A 17,455-nucleotide genomic window follows, 5' to 3' on the forward strand; every position below is an offset into this window, starting at 1 on the left:
CCGGGCGCCCGCAACGCCTCTGTCCCGGGACCTCGAGCCTGGGGCGCGGGCGGGGGAGTGCGGTGCCCGCTCCGAGGCTGCCCCCCACCCCCGGCCCCCGGCCCCGGCGGGACAAGGAGGCGCTGAGCCGGCGGGCTGCGGGCTGGGCTGTTTATTGCACGGGGCAGGCGGTCACTCGTGGATGTTCTGCGCGATCCAGGCTCTCACCGCCGCCACCCGGGTGTAGACCCCGGGGAAGTGGGGCCGGCCGCAGCCGTACCCCCAGCTGGTGACCCCCGTGAGCACCCAGCGGCCGGAGGGCTCCCTGCAGGCCAGAGGACCCCCGGCGTCACCCTGAGGGAGAGGAGGAGGAGGAGGGGGCTCAGCCGAGGCCGCGGGGAGGGCCCGGGGCCCCAGGCCGCCCGGCCCGGCCGCTCACCGAGCAGCTGTCGACGCCGCCCTGCGGGAAGCCGGCGCACAGCATGCGGCTGCTGATCTGCACCGGGTAGAAGCGGCGGCAGGTCTGCTCGCTCAGCACGCGCACGGCCGCCTGCTGCAGGTGCCGCGCCATGGCGCCTGCGGGGAGACGGGCTGCGGGTGGGCCGGCCCCGACCCCGCGCCGCGCCGCCCCGGGCCCGCGCCGCCCCGCGCCTACCTCCCTCGCGCACCGAGCCCCAGCCGGTGATGACGCAGCGCGCGCCGCCGGGCGGGCGCGGCGCGGGCTCGGGCAGGCAGATGGGCCGCACCAGGCGGCTGCGGCGGGCCGCCCCGGCCAGCTCGAGCAGCGCCGCGTCGTAGTCGAGCGTGTAGAGGTTGTAGAAGGGGTGCTTGTAGATGCGCGCCACGCGCTCCACCTGCCCCTCGGCGCCGCCCAGCAGCGGCGTGCCCAGGACGGCCACCCACTGCCTGGGGTCGGGGTAGCTGCGGAGCGCGGGCAGCGGCGTGGGTCTCCGCCCTGGCGGCCTCGCGCGGGGAGGGCTGGGGTCGGCCCCTATTGCTGGAGCCACTTCCACCCAGTAGCACCCGGGTCGCCGCGGGATCCCAGCGCCTCTGACCCCACCCCTTCTTCAGGGTGGCCTTTGGGCGGGGAGGGGGGAGGGTCTCGGTGCCCCCATGGGCTCGGGCAGCGGGCGGGCGGGCGGACTCACGCGTCGAAGCAGTGCGCGGCGGACAGCAGCCACCTGTCGGCCACCAGCACGGCCCCGCAGCGGTGCTCCCGGCGCCGGAGCAGCAAGCTCGCCTGCCACGGCCACTCGCCGCGCCCCGCCGCGCTGCCGCCCACGATCCTGGTCAGCGTGGCCGCCGGGGCCAGGCCGCAGTCTGCGGGGGAGCCGGGCCGCGCATGGGCGGGGCGGGCGACCCACGGCCGGGACCCCTCCCCGACACTGCACCGCGCGGGAGCCCCGAGGGCGTAGAACCGGGCTTCCCCCCCCCGCCGCCGCCGGGGGAGACCCCGCAGGGGACGCCGGCCACTGCCTTAGCTCTGCCCAGCTTCGGGGCTGCTGGGCCCGCACAAGAGCCTTGCACTCGGCTCAGCCCCCCCCCCCCGTGGGAGGGGGTTATGAAGGAGAGGCCAAATCTACCCCTCCTGGCCTAAGAGGCACCCCCCCACCTCACGCGGGGTCAGACGGGGAAGTGGGGACCACGAGGCCTCCGGGACCCGGCCCGGCCAGCAGCCCCCTCTGCCCCTGCGCCTGGCTCTGTTGGGGTCCTCTCTCCTGCCGCAGCAGTGGTCCTGAGGGCTCACGGGGCCAGGAGGGACCACCCGACCCATGGCCCCCAGGCTCCGAGGCGCCTTGGTGAACGGAGTGTTTAATGGAGCAGAACGGGGGCCACAGCGTCGGCCCCGGACCTCTGTCCACGGTCAGGCCCGGCTGGGCAGGGGAGCCCAGGTGCCTGCCGCGGTACCAGGCGTGTTCCCCAGCGGGCAGCCCCCTCCCCAACACAGACCCCCGGGAGTATAAGGGGGCAGGGTTGGCCGCCAGGGTCCCAGCAGCACGGCGGCGCCTTTGGAGAATCCAGGTAAGGTCGGCGCCAGGGAGGGTCCTGGCCCAGCGCCTCGGGGGACCCCAGGGCCCGAGGAAGTGATGGCCGCGGCCGCCCCGCGCCTCCGTGTCTCACCGCACCTGGCAGCTGGGAGCGGGTGACGGTCCCCGGCGTGGCCGCGTGGGGTGTCGGTGCCCTGGCTGTGGTGGTGGGCGTGGGCGTGGCGGCCGCGGGGCTGGGGCTGAGAGGGCCAGCCGTCGTCCCCGGCGGAGGGCCGGTGGTGCTCGGCTGCCTGGTGGTCCCGGAGGGGGCCGGGGGCCGGGAGGTGGAGGACATGGCCTCCACGATCCAGCCCTTGAGCCTGGTGATGCGCGTGTACACACCCGGCTTCCGCGCCTGCGCGCAGCCCACGCCCCAGCTCACGATGCCGGCCAGGTAGAACACGCCCGCCGCCTCCTCACAGGCCAGGGGGCCCCCCGAGTCGCCCTGAAACGCAGGATGCCTGGTCCCGCCCGCGCCCACGTCTCCCCCTGCGTGGCTGCCGGGTGAGAACCCCCCCAGCCCCTGCGCCCACGTCTCCTGCGTGGCTGCCGGTGAGAGCCCCGGCCCCGCCCCCGGCCGCCCCAGCCCCCGCGCCCACCTGGCAGGAGTCCACCTTGCCCTCCAGGAAGCCGGCGCACACCATGCGGTCGGTGAGGGAGAAGTTGTAGAGCGCGCTGCAGGTCCTCTGGTCCACGATGCCCACGGACGCCGTCTGCAGCGCGTCGGGCTTGCTGGCTGCGGGGCGGGGGCGGGGCAGGTGGTGAGGCCAGGGGGCGCCAGGGGGCCGAGGTCCGCCCTCCCCCCTGCCGAGGTCCGCCCCTCCCGTCCCGCCGTCTCCGCCCCCCGCTCCTAGCTCCGGCCCCCCCCACACCTCCGCCCCTCCCGTCCCGCCGTCTCCGCCCCCGCTCCTAGCCCCGCCCCCGCAGACCTCTGCCCCTCCCTCCCGCCGTCTCCGCCCCCGCTCCTAGCCCCGCCCCCGCAGACCTCTGCCCCTCCCTCCCGCCGTCTCCGCCCCCGCCCCTCCCGTCCCGCCGTCTCCGCCCCGCTCCTAGCCCCGCCCCGCCGCGCCCCCAGCTCACCGTTGCCCTCCCGCGTGCTCCCCCAGCCCGAGATGACGCACTTGCGGCCGGCGGGGAACTGCTGCGTGGCTGGCGGGAGGCACACCGGCTGGATGTGCTCGTTGAAGACCAGGGGCCTGGCGAGCTCCAGCACGGCCAGGTCGAAGTCCAGGACGCTGGCGTCGTACTGGGGGTGCAGCAGCACGCGGCGCAGCCCCACCTTCACCGGGCTGCCGCCCACGCCCAGCAGGGACGCCGTGCCCAGGTGGGCGCGCACCTGCTCCACCCTGGTGCTGGGAGACAGGCGCCTCAGAGCGGCCCCGCCCCTCGGGGCCCCCCGCCCCGCCCCGGCAGCAGGGGAGCTGGGGGCTCACTGGTTGAAGCAGTGGGCGGCGGTCAGCAGCCAGCGCTCGCCCACCACGGTGGCCCCACAGAAGTGGCGCGAGCCCTCCTGGAGGCTGGCCTGCCAGGGCACCTCGCCGGGCGCCGCCCCCAGCCCGCCCACGATCCGCGTCGGCTTCTCCATGGCGGGCCTGGCCCCGCACCCTGCGGGGGGACAGGGGCAGGGGCGGGTCTCTGGGCCTGCTCGGGACAGGTGGACACCAGCCCGGGGGGACGAAAGCGGGATCCACGGCAAAACCCGAAAAAGCAGAGGGAGGGGCCGGCGCTGTGGCCTAGCGGGTCAGGCCAGCAGCCCATGTGGGCACCGGTTCGAGCCCCGGCTGCTCCACTTCCCATCCCGCTCCCTGCTGCTGCACCTGGGAGAGCAGCAGAGACGGCCCAAGTCCTGGCCCCTGCACCCGCGTGGGGGCCCCGGATGGGGCTCCTGGCTCCGCCTGGCCCAGCCCCAGCCGCTGTGGGCATTTGGGGAGGGACCCCGCGGGTGGAAGATGGAGCTCTCTCCCTCCCCCTCTGTCTTTCAAAAGAAATAAGTTTTCAAAGTGCACAGGGAAGTCACCGGTGGCCCCGTCGGCCTGCGCGCCGCGGCCCAGCCCGGGGCAGGCTCTGGCTTACACGGGGGTGCCTGCGTGGTTCCTGGCTCCAGCTCTCTGCCGGTGCCCTGGATGTTATGGCCATCTGGGGCGGGAGCCAGCGGGTGGAGGACCTCTCCCCCCTCCCCCTCCCAGCCTCTGAAGGGTGGGCAGCCCCCCCCCCGCAGACATCCACAATCAATCACCGATCTCCCCCAGAGCACGGGAGAAAGCCGGCACCAGGGCACCTGAGCCAGCACAGGAGAGGACGTGCGGTACCTCGTGGCTTCGGCGTGGTGGCCGAGCCTGGAGGCGCAGGGCCGGGGGCTGGCGTGGGTCCCGTGGGGGCGTCGGGGCTGCTGGGAGCAGGAGCCGCCGTGGGCATCCCGCCCGTCACATCCAGGATCCAGTGTCGGAGGCTGGTGACGCGCGCGTACACCCCGGGCCGCCGCGCCTCCGCGCAGCCGATGCCCCAGCTCACGATGCCGGCCAGGAAGAACCTGCCCGAGGGCTCCTGGCACACCAGCGGGCCCCCCGAGTCTCCCTGGGGAGCAGAGCCACGCCTCAGAGGGGGCGGGGGAGGGCAGGTGAGCCGAGACCCCAAGCCGCCCCGGGCACTCGCCTGGCACGAGTCCACCTTCCCGTCCAGGTAGCCGGCACACAGCATCCTGTCGGTGAGCGCGTGGCCGTAGAGGCCGGCGCACAGGGCCTGGTCCAGCAGCTCCACCGTGGCTTTCTGGAGCACCTCCGGCTTGACCACTGCCTCGGCCGGGAGAGGGGAGCGGGGTGAGGGCGCTGGCGGCGCTGCAGCCGCCCCGAGCCAGGAAGCGCAAGGCCTCTCCCAGCCGCCAGCAAGTGGCACACCAAGCCGGCTCGCAGCGCGCCCCACGCACCCAGACCCTGCCGCCCCTCGGGGCGCCCGTGCTCCCAGCTCATGGGCAGCCTGGGGGGCTGGAGCCCCGGATGCAGCTCGTGGCTGCTGTGGGCACTTGGGGAGTGAACCAGCGCATGGGAGAGGAGCCGGGACAGCCGCGGCGCGGGTGCTCACGGAAGTCCTCCCGCAGGTAGCCCCAGCCGGAGATGAGGCACTTCCTGCCGGGCGGGAAGGCGTGGGCGGCGGCCGGCAGGCACACGGGCTGCACGTAGCGGCCGAAGCGCAGCGGCCCCGCCAGCTCCAGCAGCGCCGCGTCGAAGTCGGCCGTGTCGGGGTCGTAGCGCGGGTGCTTGACGACCCGCGCCACGCGGACCCGCACCGTGCTGGCCTCCGAGCCGCTGAGGCGCGTGGAGCCCGCGTAGGCCACCCACTCGCCGGGCTCCTGGAACCTGCGGGGGAGGGCACCACGGACGTCAGTCATCGGGAGGAGGCGGGCCGACAGCAGAAGGAGCGGCCAGGAGCTCCGCCCCCCAGTGCCCGCGGCCAGGAGCCCCGCCCCCCAGTGCCCGCGGCCAGGAGCTCCGCCCCCCCAGTGCCCAAGGCCAGGAGCTCCGCCCCCCCAGTGCCCGCGGCCAGGAGCTCCGCCCCCCAGTGCCCGCGGCCAGGAGCTCCGCCCCCCCCAGTGCCCACGCCAGGAGCTCCGCCCCGGCCTCCCACGCGGGTGCAGGGCCCCAAGCGCTCCGGCCGTCACCAGCAGGGAGCCGGATCAGAAGCAGAGCGGCTGGGGCCAGAACCGGCGCCCTGTAGGCGATGACCCAGCCCCAAACATGAGACGCTACCGGGTCAGAGCCGGGGGCAGCGGCTCTGCGCGGCTCAGCTCTGCTCGGACGCTCACGACCCCACAGCCGAGCGCCTGGGGTCCAGGCCCAGCTCGGCTTCCTTCCGAGTCCCTACCCACACACAGCAGTGACGGCTGGAGACCTGGGGCCCCTGCCGCCCCGTGGAGCCCCCGGCTCCAGGCCTCTGGAGTGAACCACTGGCCGGGAGCTGGGTCTCTCTCACACTGTCCTCTCAGGTACATTAAGTAATTAAAAAAAAAAAAGATTATTTATTTCAAAGGCAGAGTTACAAAGAAGCAGAAAGAGAGAGCGGTCTTCCATCCGCTGGTTCACTCCCCAATTGGCCACAACGGCCGGAGCTGCGCTGATCCGAAGCCAGGAGCCAGGAGCTCCATCCGGGTCTCCCACATGGGTGCAGGGGCCCGAGCACTCGGGCCATTGTCCACTGCTTTCCCAGGAGCATCAGCGGGGAGCTGGATCAGAAGTGGAGCAGCTGGGACTCGAACCGGGGTCCCTATGGGATGCCGGCTCTGCAGGTGGCGGCTTGACCTGCTGTGCCATAGCACCAGTAAGGTTAGTAAGTGTAAGAAGCCGTCTGAGCCAGTTACTTGTAGTACGTGTGCTGTTGGAACGAGCGTTCTTAATTAAGAGAAGGGCCGGCGCCGTGGCGCAGCGGGTAAAGGTGCCGCCTGCAGTGCCCGCATCCCACACGGGCGCCGGTTCGAGTCCCGGCTGCTCCACTTCCGATCCAGCTCCCTGCTGTGGCCTGGGAAAGCAGTGGACGATGGCCCAAGTGCTGGGGCCCTGCACCCGCGTGGGAGACCCGGATGGAGCTCCTGGCTCCTGGCTCTGGGCTCCGGATCGGCTCAGCTCCAGCTCTGGCCGTGTGAACCAGCAGATGGAAGACCTCGCTGTCTTTCAAACACAATAAAATAAATCTTGAGAGAAGGAAGAGGAGATGAGCTGAGAGGGGCTCCCGGAGAACCAGGAGGTCTTGGGGGGTAGGAGGGTGGACAGGCGGGGCGGGGGCCCCCACTCACTCGTTGAAGCAGTGCGCTGCGGACAGCAGCCAGCGCGCCCCCAGCACAGCGGCGCCGCAGAAGTGCTCCTTGCCCTCGCGCAGGCTGGCCTGCCAGGGGAACTCCCCGGGCGCCGCCTGCACGCCGCCCACGATCCTGCCCGCCGAGCTCCGCCCGGGCTGCCGGCCGCAGTCTGCAAGGACAGGGTCAGCGGCCGGGACGCCCCCGCGCCACGCACCGCCCGCGTCAGACGCCCAGGGTCACGCGCACACCGCCCCCCCCCCCAGGGGCGGCACAGGAGTCTCTGGCTGACCCCACCCGCGCTGCACCGACCCGGGAGCCCCACGGCTGAGGCCTCGCTGTCTCCTGCGGTCAGCTGCCTCCCCCTCTGCCCCACGCGCGCCCGGGTTGTCCAAGGCCCTCCGAGCTGGCGGCGTGTCCTCCCTCTCCAGCCCGCGCCAGACCCGGCCGAGCCTACTCTGCCTCCCAGCCAGCTTGGAGGATGCTCCTGCACCCGTGGGGGCCCGGATGGGGCCCCAGGCTCCCGGCCCAGCCCTGGCTGCTGTGGCCACTAAGGGGAGTGAATCCGAGGGTGGAGGCTCTGTCTCTCCATAGCTCTGCCTTTCACATCAATCTTCTAAAGAAATCTTAAAGACGGGAAGGGGTACACCGTGCGCGGGTCAGAGGTGGGCCGCGGTGGGGGCTCCCCCTCGGCTTTAGACGGTGCCACGGCACCCCTCGCGCGTGGGCCCCGACGGGGCAGGGGTCACGGCCCTCCTCCGCCTGCAGACGCCGGGGAGCACTCCGCGTGGCCGCCCCAGCGCGCTGCCCGCTCCCGCGCGCCCCCTCGGCTGTTCCGGCTCCCGCGGGCGCCGGGACAGAGCCGGGAGGGACCCGGGCGGCGGGGGGAGGGGGGGGACTGACCGCAGTGCGCCTCGTCCGATGCGTCCGCGCAGTCCACGCTGTCGTCGCACTCCGGGTTCACCTTGGCCACGCACTGGCCGTTCCCGCAGGAGAAGGCGCTCCCGGGGCAGCGGCCTGGAGACAGGAGCGGGGGCCGAGGGCGCAGGGTCCCCCGTGTCCAGCAGGGGCCAGCACCTCCTCCCCCAGGGTCTCTGCCCTGCGCAGAGCTTGGGCCCCTGCGCCCATGGGAGACCTGGAGGAAGCTCCAGGCTCCTGGCTTAGGTCCGGCACAGCCCTGGCCGTGGCGGCCATCTGGGGAGTGACCCAGCGGATGGAAGGCCCCCCTCCCTCCTTCTCTCTCTCTTCCCTTCTCTAACTCCGCCTGGCTCGGCTCAGGCCCCAGGGACAGGCTGACCAGCGGGCTCCCCCCCCAAGCCTCCCAGCCAAGACCGAGACCCGGAGGGCCCCCCAGGGGGGGCCCGCCCCCTTTGGCTGCAAAACCCACCTGAGTTTGAGTCCCTGCGTGTCCACAGCCCCCGACGGCTTCCTGGAGCGAACAGAGACGCGCGGTTGCTGGGTGCAGCCGTCCGCCCACGGGGGCGGTGGCCTCGGGTGGGCGCCGGGAGAGCTCCACGGGGCAGCCAGGCATGGCCGCCCCTCCCCGCACAGTGACCCACGGGGAGGGGGCTCCCAGACCCCCGGGGTGCCTGGCCCAGGGACAGACCCTGCAGGCACCAGGCCTCCCGGGGGTGGGCACCCAAGACGGAGATTTGTGGGAGGGCAGTGAAGACGCCCACAGCCCACACCGGGGGGTCTGGGACTGGCCCTGCCCCCAGCTCCGTGCGCATGCGCGCCCTGGGAGGCAGCAGGTGCAGGGGCCCCTGCCTCTCACATGGGAGACCCAGACGGAGCTCCTGGCTCCTGGCTCCGGATTGGCCCAGCTCCGGCCACTGCGGCCAACTGGGGAGTGACCCAGCAGTTGGAAGACCTTCCTCTCCATCTCTCTCTCTCTCTCTCTCTCTCTCTCTCTCTCTCTCTGTCTCTTTATAACTCTACTTTTCAAGTAAATAAATAAATCTTAAAATATAAATAAAATAAAGTACAGCGGCCGTGACTTGTTCATTTCTAGAAGTTTCCGTGTCACTCTCAGACCTGAGCCCCGGCAGGGGTGACCAGGGTCCGGGGCTCCTGCGCCGCCCACGGCTGCTCCCGAGGCCACCGGACGGGCATGCTCGTGGAAGGGGCGGGCGGCCCCTCCCCCCCCCACGGCCCCGTGTCGTCCTCACCCGTGAGCTCGGCGGCCTCGATGGTGCCGTAGGGGGCCAGGAGCACGCCGTGTCCCCGCAGCTGGGCCCGCACGCCCTGCTGCAGCAGCTCGGCCTCCAGCCCCAGGCTCAGCGGCCAGAGGGCTCGCAGCAGGAAGTGCAGTTGGAAATGCACGAGGACGCTGGCGTTCCCGTCCCTGCGGGAGGGGGAGTATTGGGGAAAGGGGCCCGCCTCTCCCTGGGACCTTTCCGGAATGTTCCGGAATGTTCCAGAATGTTCCAGAGCGTTCCAGAAGCCTGCCAAGGCCCGCTCCCCCCCCCCGACCCTCACAGGAGGCCACACTCAACCATAACTTAGCACCCGCCTCTCGGTGGAGCCTTCCAGAATCTTCCAGAATGTTCCAGAGCATTCTGGAATCTTTCCAGAGGTCTGCCACGGTCCAGTCCCCCCCCCGCCCCCGATCCTCACGGGAGGCCGCACTCACCCGTAACTCAGCACCGTGCAGCCCACGCAGCTGCTCTCCAGCTCTGTCTTCCGAAAGCTCTTTACAAACTACAACAGGGACCCCCTGGTGAACGCCGAGCCTCCCCGGGCCCCTTCCTGTCCACCCCGTGGGCCCGACCTCCGTGGGCTGCGGCCTCCACCCGGCCTGCCCGCCCCGTGGCACGGCAAGCCCCCCCGGGCTGGGCCCCGGCCCCAGACGCCGCCCGGCCACCCTCACCAGCGTCTCCAGCGCGGCCGTCAGCGCGCGGTGGTAGTCCGAGGCCTCGTGCCGCAGGCTGCTGGCGAACCGGAGGCCCCGCAGCTCGGCCGTGTGCTCCACGCGGACGCCCTGGGCCGACAGCAGGGCTGCGGGCGAGGCCGGCGCCGTCAGAGCCCCAGCACAGCCCTCTCTGCACCTGCACCCAGGACCCCCGAGCCCCGGCTCCCTCCAGTTCCCCAAAGCGCTCTGTTGGGCGGTGGCCGCGTGGCCCCACGACGGATGCCTGGGTTCCAGTCCCAGCTCCGGCTGCAGACCCTGGGGGCGGCAGTGATGGCTCCGGTGCCTGGATCCCTGCCACCCACGTGGGAGCCTGGGATGGAGCTCCCGGCCATGACAGCCATCTGGGGAGTGAGCCAGCAGGTGGAAGACCTCTCCCTCCCCCTCTCCCCCTCCCCCTCCCTCTCCCTCCCTCTCTCCCTCTCCCTCTCCCTCTCCCTCTCCCTCTCCCTCCCTCTCTCTCTCCCTCTCCCTCCCTCCCCCTCCTTCTCCCTCCCTCTCTCCCTCTCCCTCTCCCCCTCCCCCTCTCCCTCTCCCTCCCTCTCTCCCTCTCCCTCTCCCTCTCCCCTCCCCCTCCCCTCTCCCTCTCCGTATCCGTGCCTCTCAAATAAATAAGTAAATAAATAAATAAACCTGTCTTCAACCCAGGCACCTGCGGGGTCTCTGCCCCCCCACCCCACCCCGGCACACACACGCTCGCTGCAGCTGCGGACCGCGGCCACTAGGGGGCCTCAGTGGACCGCACCAGGCTGGGGCCGGTCTGGGGACAAGTTCCACAAATCTCTCTTTTTTTAAAAAATGAGCCTCATTTGTTAACTCATTTGAGAGGCAGACACACACACACACACACACACACAGGGCTCCCAGCTGCAGGCTCTCGCCCCACAGGCCTAGGATCTGAACCCCCTCCCGGTCTCCCCGGTGGGCGGGACCCAGGTCTGCCCTCTCCCAGGTCTCCGAGCTGGACGAGCCGCCCACCTGTCCCGACCCTGACCCCGGGGCCTCTGTGACCTCGGCCGTCGCTCGGCCACTTACCCCAGAGGACTCCCAGGGCGAGGACGGCCGTGCAGGTGGCCAGTGCCGCGGGCACGGCCGCTCGGCAGCACACGGCGGCCTCGGCTTCCTCCGGGGCCCCCGGCGTGAGCGGAGAGGGAGGCACGGCGGGCCCCATGGCTCAGGGTCACGAAGGCAGGGACCTGAGGCCGGCACAGGAGGGACAGAGGGTCACAGCCTTGCTGTGGCCGCCGGCGGAGACCCCCGGCCACGCGGGTGGGCCGACCCAGTTCTCTGCCCGCACAGGGCTGTCTCCACTGCGGTGCACGGCATGGGGCAGGTGGGGGCCTGCAGGGCCCAGGGCGGCCCCGGCACAGCCCAGAAGGGTTCGGCCGTGCTGGGCCAGGAAACCCCGGGGGCCCCGTCGGCGCCAGGACTAGAACTGCGCGGGGCGCCACAGGGGAAGCCGCTGCCTGCAGACGCCCGAGACGGCCGGGGCTGGGCCGGGGGCCCCCCTCGTGGAGCCAGGGGCCCTCCCGGCCATCAGCAGGGAGCTGGACCGGAAGCTGCCGGCCCATGGGGTCGCAGGTGGCGCGCCACCCGCCGCCCCCCACGCCGGCCCCGGCCTCTGTCCAGCTGAATCTCGGGTCTGGGTTTGCTCTCTGCGGACTGCGGGTTCTGGGAGCCCCCAGGCCCTCTTCGCTGGCACCGCGCAGGCAGGCCCGGGGGCGGCGGGCTTTTGCGGGGCGTTCCTCCCGCACTGACCCCGGCTGCTGGAGACGCGCCAAGCTCACTCCGCGCAGCGCCGCGGGCACAAAGCTGGCCGGTCCGGCCCCTCCACGCTCCCACACTGCGCCATTCAGCCCCGGCCCCTCGGGGCCCCGGGGCGCCGCGCTCTCCCAGCCCGGCTGTCATCACCGCCCTCGGTTCCCAGGGCCGACCCCTCGCTGCCTCGCGCGGAACACAGAAGCCCTGTTCACGCGGCGCGGCCCGGGCCGGCCGCCCAGCCCAGAGCTGCCCGCGGCGGAAGGCGCTGTCCCGGCTCCCGCAGAGCGCCGAACCGGGGAGCCCCGGGGCGCCGGGCACAGGGGCTGCGGGATGAAGCCGGGTGCAGCGGGGGCGGGGGCGCCCAGGTTCAAGTCCCGGCCCGCCTCCCGCCTCCTGCAGACCCTGGGGGCAGCAGTGAAGGCTCAAGGGCTCGGCCCGGCCACTCACGTGGGAGCCCCAGAGGGAGCCCCTGGTCCTGGCTTCCGCCTGGCCCAGCCCGGCCGTAGTGGGGGTGTGGGAGTGAGGCAGCGGCTGGAGGACCTCTCCCCCTCCCCCTCCTTCTCCCTCTCCCTCTCTCTCCCCTCTCCCCCCCCTTTCTCTCTCTCCCCTCTCTCTCCCTGTCCTCTCCCTCCCTCTCTCCCCTTCTCTCCCCCCTCTCTCCCTCTCTCTCTCTCCCTCTCTCCCCCTCTTTCTCTCTCTCCCCCCCCTCTCTCCCTGTCTCGCTCTCTCTCCCTCTCTCTCTAAGAACTGGAGGAAGGTGTGGGTGTTTGGCCCAGCAGGGGAGCGATGGCTCAGACCTCCCCCCCCCCCACCGCTGCGGGGCACCTGGGTTCAGCTCCCGGCTTGGGAGGCGGCACTGATGGCCGCCGGGCTTGGCCCCGCCGCCCACGGGGGAGACCCAGGGAGCTCCCGGCTCTGGCCTGGCCCGGCTTCAGCTGCTGCAGGCATGTGGGGGTGAACCAGTGGGTGGAAGATCTGTCTCCCTCTCTGCTGCTCTGCCTTTCAAGTAGATAAAAAGAAGTATTTTTTACAAAGAGACATTGACATGTGCCAGGCAAGGCGACCCAGGAGAGCCGGAGGGGGCGGACAGGCCGACGCCACCCACAGCTGGCCACCAAGAACCCTGTAGCAGGTGGGGAGCCAGCGGCGGCGGCAGTGAACCGGCGCGGCTCGAGGAGCCGGGCCAAGCCCGCGGCCGGCCTCCAGCGCACCTGTGCCCTGGCACGACCCCGGGCTGGAGACGGAGCTGGCTCTGGCCCTGGGGCGCCGCCTCCAGACCCCACCCCACCCGGACTCCGCGTGGCCGCAGTGCCAGTGTCCCCTGAGGGGGCAGGGACTTAGCCAGGGAGAGGATGGAGGCAGGAGGGAGGGGCCAGGGTCCCCCAGGAGGGCCAGGCTCCGCCCACAGGGGCAGAGCTCCTGGGTGCGGGTCCAGGCGAGAGGCGGGCCAGTGGCCTGCACCTCGGGGTCTTTAAAGCAGGAAGGACCCCCTGCAAGGCCGCTCAACTGCCCAGGCGCAGCTCCCCCAGCCGGGCACCCCCCACCCCGGTCTGATTTCCTGTAGCACCGGGGCTGACCACAGGGTCTCTCCCTGCTTCGCTCCCGGTCTCTGAGCAAGGACCCCCCCCACCCCGCCAGATTCCGGCCCCACCCAGCTGCAAGTCCACCAATCACAGGACTCAGTCCCTTCTCCCTGCTGGTGATTGGCCCACGCCGGACACAAGCCTGCCAGTCACAAGCCTCTCCCAACCCCATCAGCAACGCACAGTAGACCCGGGCCTGCCAATCACAGCATCCCCCGCCTCCCATCAGCGTGATTGGTCCACGCTGGACTCAGCTCACCAGTCCAACATCGCTCCCATCTCCCCTTCAGTGATTGGTCCACACACCCTCCAATCACAGTACACGCCCCTCTCTCCTTCAGTGATTGGTCCACACACCCTCCAATCACAGTACCCGCCCCTCTCCCCTTCAGTGATTGGTCCACACACCCTCCAATCACAGTACCCCGCCCCTCTCCCCTTCAGTGATTGGTCACACACCCTCCAATCACAGTACCCGCCCCTCTCCCCTTCAGTGATTGGTCCACACACCCTCCAATCACAGTACCCGCCCCTCTCCCCTTCAGTGATTGGTCCACACACCCTCCAATCACAGTACCCGCCCCTCTCCCCCTTCAGTGATTGGTCCACACACCCTCCAATCACAGTACCCGCCCCTCTCCCCTTCAGTGATTGGTCCACACACCCTCCAATCACAGTACCCGCCCCTCTCCCCTTCAGTGATTGGTCCACACACCCTCCAATCACAGTACCCGCCCCTCTCCCCTTCAGTGATTGGTCCACACACCCTCCAATCACAGTACCCGCCCTCTCCCCTTCAGTGATTGGTCCACACACCCTCCAATCACAGTACCCACATACCCTCCAATCACAGTACCCGCCCTTGCATCCCTAACAGTGGTTGGTCCAAGAGGTTGCACCTGCAGGCCAGGGGTTCTTGGAACCGTGAGTCCCGCCTCGTGAGGTCACGCCTCCCCTAGAGCTGCTCCCTCCCCCACGACCCCAGCCTCCCCCGCGGTGGGGCTCCTGGTACCCACATCGGTCCTCACAGGAGGAGCAAATGACAGCTGGCGGCCGGAGCGAGCAGGCCAGGTGGGCGCAGGGGGCGTGGGGCCGGACACCAGAGGCCTGAGTGGGGCTCCCCAGGGGCAGCCGGCAGTGAGGGGCAGTGCCCGCAGCCCCCGAGGGGAGCCTGCCAACAGGCTGCGCCCCACGCCCCGAGCCTGCCTGGGACCCTCCCTCTGCTGCCCGGCACCCACGCCTCCCTGGCTGGCCTGGAGGCCTGGCCGTGTCCTCCCCAGCCGGCGGCCTCCCTGCCCTCTCCCTCTGCCCCCACCTTCTCCCCTGGAAGCCCGCCCCTCCCTGGGCTGATGGCGTCCTGTGACGTCACCACCCGTTGTTTGCACAACCAGAGACATCGGCCCAAACACAGCTGTCCCCGGGCTAACATGCAGACATTTCATTTCATTTCTGTATTTGAGAGACGGAGAGGGGTCCCACCCGCTGGTCACTCCCAGACGCCAGGAACTCCCTCGGGGCTCCCTTGTGGGGGGCGGGGCCCGAGCTGCCTCCGGGATCTGCGTGAGCCCAGGTGTCCCCAAGTGGCCTCTTGATGCCCATCCCCAAAAACATTTTTGTCACTCGGGGAGGCGGGGCGTCCCTGGCCCGCGGTGGGTGGGGCCGGGGGCGGGCCCTGTTACCTGGCCAGTGTCGAGGTGCTGGGAGGAGTCTGTCTGTGTCTCTCAAATTTACAAAGAAAGGGAAAAAAAGACAAAGGTCCGGAAGGCCCTTCCCATCATTGAGCCCAACTGCAAAACATCTTCTAGAATGTTCTGTACCCTGATCTTCTGCACAGATCGGCGGTGGGAGAGAATGACACACAGGCAGGGTGAGGCGGGCGACCCCGAGCTCAGGGACCCCCCCGGGGAGGACTGTGTGCGGGCAGACCGGTTTTTGCCGGCGTCTGGGAGTGCCCCGGACCACTAAGGGAATGGACGCCGGACCTCCTGACCGGCAGGAGTGGCTCGGTCAAGGCTGGATTGCAGGTCTGCCCCCGGGGCCCACGGAGCCGTGAGCCACCAGTGGACGCCCGAGCCCTGCGTGGTGGTGCAGCCGCAGCCCGCTCAGCAGCGAGCCGGGCAGGCTGACCCACTGAGCTCAGGTCCTGGGTCACCGGGGTCAGCTCCAGTCTGTTTCCACTTGAAAGAGGAGAAGCCGAGGGACCCAGAGAGACAGACAGACAGACAGAGCTCTCCCATCCACTGCTTCACTGCCCAGATGCGTGCAACAGTGGGGGCCAGGAGCTCCATCCGGGTCTCTGGCTCCCAGCATGCACCAGCAGGACGCTGAGCCGGGACCGGACCCCAGGACCGCGATGTGGGAACTGCACCAAAGGCCCACGCATTGGGACATCTGGTCGACCACTCCCCTCTGTCTGGGGTCTGGGGCCCCCAGCAGGACAGCAGAACCCCGAGCAGACGTGAGCTGTGTCCAACCCCTGGCGATGCCAGCACAGTGGGGTTGGGGCCAGTGTGTCCTTGGTGCCACCGTGGCACCTGCCAGGTTCCCTTTCACAGAAGCCGAGGGAGCCCCAGGCACGGAGCCTTCACTGAGGCCCCAGCCTGGGTGGGGTGGGGGTGGGCGGGGACGGGCCTGGGGCCGCCACCCCCTCCGCCCAGCTCTGCCTCTCAAACAGACGAGCAAATAAAAGAACATTTGTGTCACCAGGGCTCTCCCCGCTGTGTTCTGACCGAGAGGAGCGGGGGTCCCAGGAGACCGGGGGGGGGGGTCTGAACCGGGTCCGGGTCCTCCCGCGCTCCCTTGTCGCGGCCGGGGCCGGGGCCACTGGCTCCCAGCTCAGCAGAAGAGACCAGAAGCTCCTACCCTGCTCTGGTCTCTGCCCCGGGTGGGGTCCCCGTGGGGGATCCGCAGCCCCCCGCCCACGGGCACGGGAGGGAAGCCGCTCCGCCAGCCCCCGTTCACCCCAGGCACCCTCAGGCTCCAACAGCCCAGTGCCCCAGGTGCGGGGCTGGGCGAGGGTGATGGGTGTGGTTTCAATCGGTAAGAGTGGGATAGCTTGTAACAAGCGCCCGCTTCTCCGGACCCTGGGCCCCGCTGTATCTCTCTCTGTATCTGCCCAGGTCAGCTTTTTGCTACAACAACAGGAAGGAGAGAGAGCTCCCGGCTTCGGCTGCGGCGGCTCCGCTGTGGCCGGAGCCAGGCTTTGGCCAAGGTCCTGTGGCCGATGGTGGAGCCTGGGGGAGGGGGGGGCTGGGTCCAAACCCAGGCTGGCTTTCTAATTAATTAATTAAGGAGACACGGACAGAGAGAGCTTCCTCTGGTCACTACCCAGACGCCCACAATGGCCAGGGCTGGAGCCGGAGCGCCATCCGGGTCTCCCGCTGGGTGGCGGGGGCCCAGCACTTGCCAGGGTGGGCATGGGAGGGAGCTGAGCAGTCGGCGTCGTCCGGGTCTCTCTGTTGCCCCCTCATGCCTCCCCATCCCCCTCTCTTGGCCCACTCAAATGGAGCGGGGCCAGACACCCCCCCCCCCAATAAATCACTCAGCAAAACACAGGAAACCTAATCGGCTTCGGCTCCCTCCTCCCTCTTTGTCCCGGGACTTTTTGTTGGGTCTCCGTGGGAAGAGACCTCTCGGTGTGTGGGGGGGACCTGGGCAGCCCCCTCCCCGCCCGCCCAGCCTTGGGAGGAAGGGCTCAGCTGTGGCGGGCGGGGACAGGCGCTGGCCGCAGCCTGCCCACCGCCCACCCTGGGCCAGATAAAACGAGTGGGGGTCTCAGAGGAGGGGTACGCCTGGCGCCAGGCAGCCTTGCCCTCCGTGTGCCCCTGAACCCCATGGAGCCCCCGGGCCGGGCTCTGGGTGCAGTGTGAGCCCTCGGCCTCCACTCAGAGCTGGCGCAGCCCCCTGAGGGAGCCGTGCCCGACGGACGGGGTTCCTCACGGCGGGGACCGTCCCTGCGTCATCGTGTTGTTCTGGGATCTCCAGCTACGGCCACACAGCCCAGCGCCCACCAGAGGGGAGCCTGGCGGAGTGCGGAGGCTTCTGCCGGTGGGGGGCAGCTCCGCCGCAGCCCTGCGCCCCCAGGGCTACCCTCACCTGGCAGATGACGTGAGGGGGCTGGGCGGGCGCTCTGCTCTCTGCTCCCTGTCCCTCCTCCCACAAACCCAACCCTTAGAGTTCCGGCTTCTCCTGCATGGCCCCCACGATGAGGCTGGGGGCGAAGGGGTGGCGGTCAGCGCCCAGGCCCGGGCCAGGTGCCCGCTAACGCCCACGCCTCCCGGGAACGGACAGCGAGGCCCGCAGGCCCGAGAGCCCCCAACCCCACTCCCCCACAGGGGGAGAGCATGAGGGCGGGGCGTCCCCAGAGTGGGCCCCAACACCGCTGCCGGGACCCCACCGGGCGCCCCCCCAAGCG

The 17,455-nt window shown here is 70.6% G+C and overlaps 1 protein-coding gene across 1 annotated transcript; it reads right to left on the minus strand.

Moving 5' to 3' along the window:
• Positions 1-148: 148 nt before the first annotated feature.
• Positions 149-10,868, minus strand: LOC133754393 (transmembrane protease serine 9-like). The gene is made up of 20 exons (XM_062184868.1): positions 10,733-10,868; positions 9,659-9,786; positions 9,422-9,489; positions 8,958-9,133; positions 8,177-8,218; positions 7,693-7,806; positions 6,790-6,961; positions 5,085-5,359; positions 4,659-4,795; positions 4,316-4,580; positions 3,440-3,611; positions 3,087-3,358; positions 2,606-2,742; positions 2,258-2,451; positions 2,106-2,165; positions 1,832-1,986; positions 1,128-1,299; positions 635-900; positions 419-555; positions 149-333 (listed from the first exon to the last, which is right to left on the minus strand). The coding sequence occupies exons 1-20, from the start codon at positions 10,866-10,868 to the stop codon at positions 172-174; spliced, it is 3,240 nt and encodes a 1,079-aa protein (XP_062040852.1). The 3' UTR covers positions 149-171.
• Positions 10,869-17,455: the final 6,587 nt, after the last annotated feature.

This window comes from Lepus europaeus, unplaced genomic scaffold (assembly GCF_033115175.1).
Source record: "Lepus europaeus isolate LE1 unplaced genomic scaffold, mLepTim1.pri SCAFFOLD_105, whole genome shotgun sequence".
Taxonomy (NCBI): domain Eukaryota; kingdom Metazoa; phylum Chordata; class Mammalia; order Lagomorpha; family Leporidae; genus Lepus; species Lepus europaeus.

Bases quoted from the DNA above. Each gene is read 5' to 3' on its own strand.
- LOC133754393 (XM_062184868.1), bottom strand. From the start codon at position 10,868: ATGGGGCCCGCCGTGCCTCCCTCTCCGCTCACGCCGGGGGCCCCGGAG. The intron at 4,796-5,084 runs GTGAGCACCCGC...CGGCCGAGGCAG, and splicing joins CTACCTGCGGGAGGACTTCC to TGGTCAAGCCGGAGGTGCTC. The intron at 2,452-2,605 runs GTGGGCGCGGGG...CCTGCGTTTCAG, and splicing joins GCAAGGTGGACTCCTGCCAG to GGCGACTCGGGGGGCCCCCT.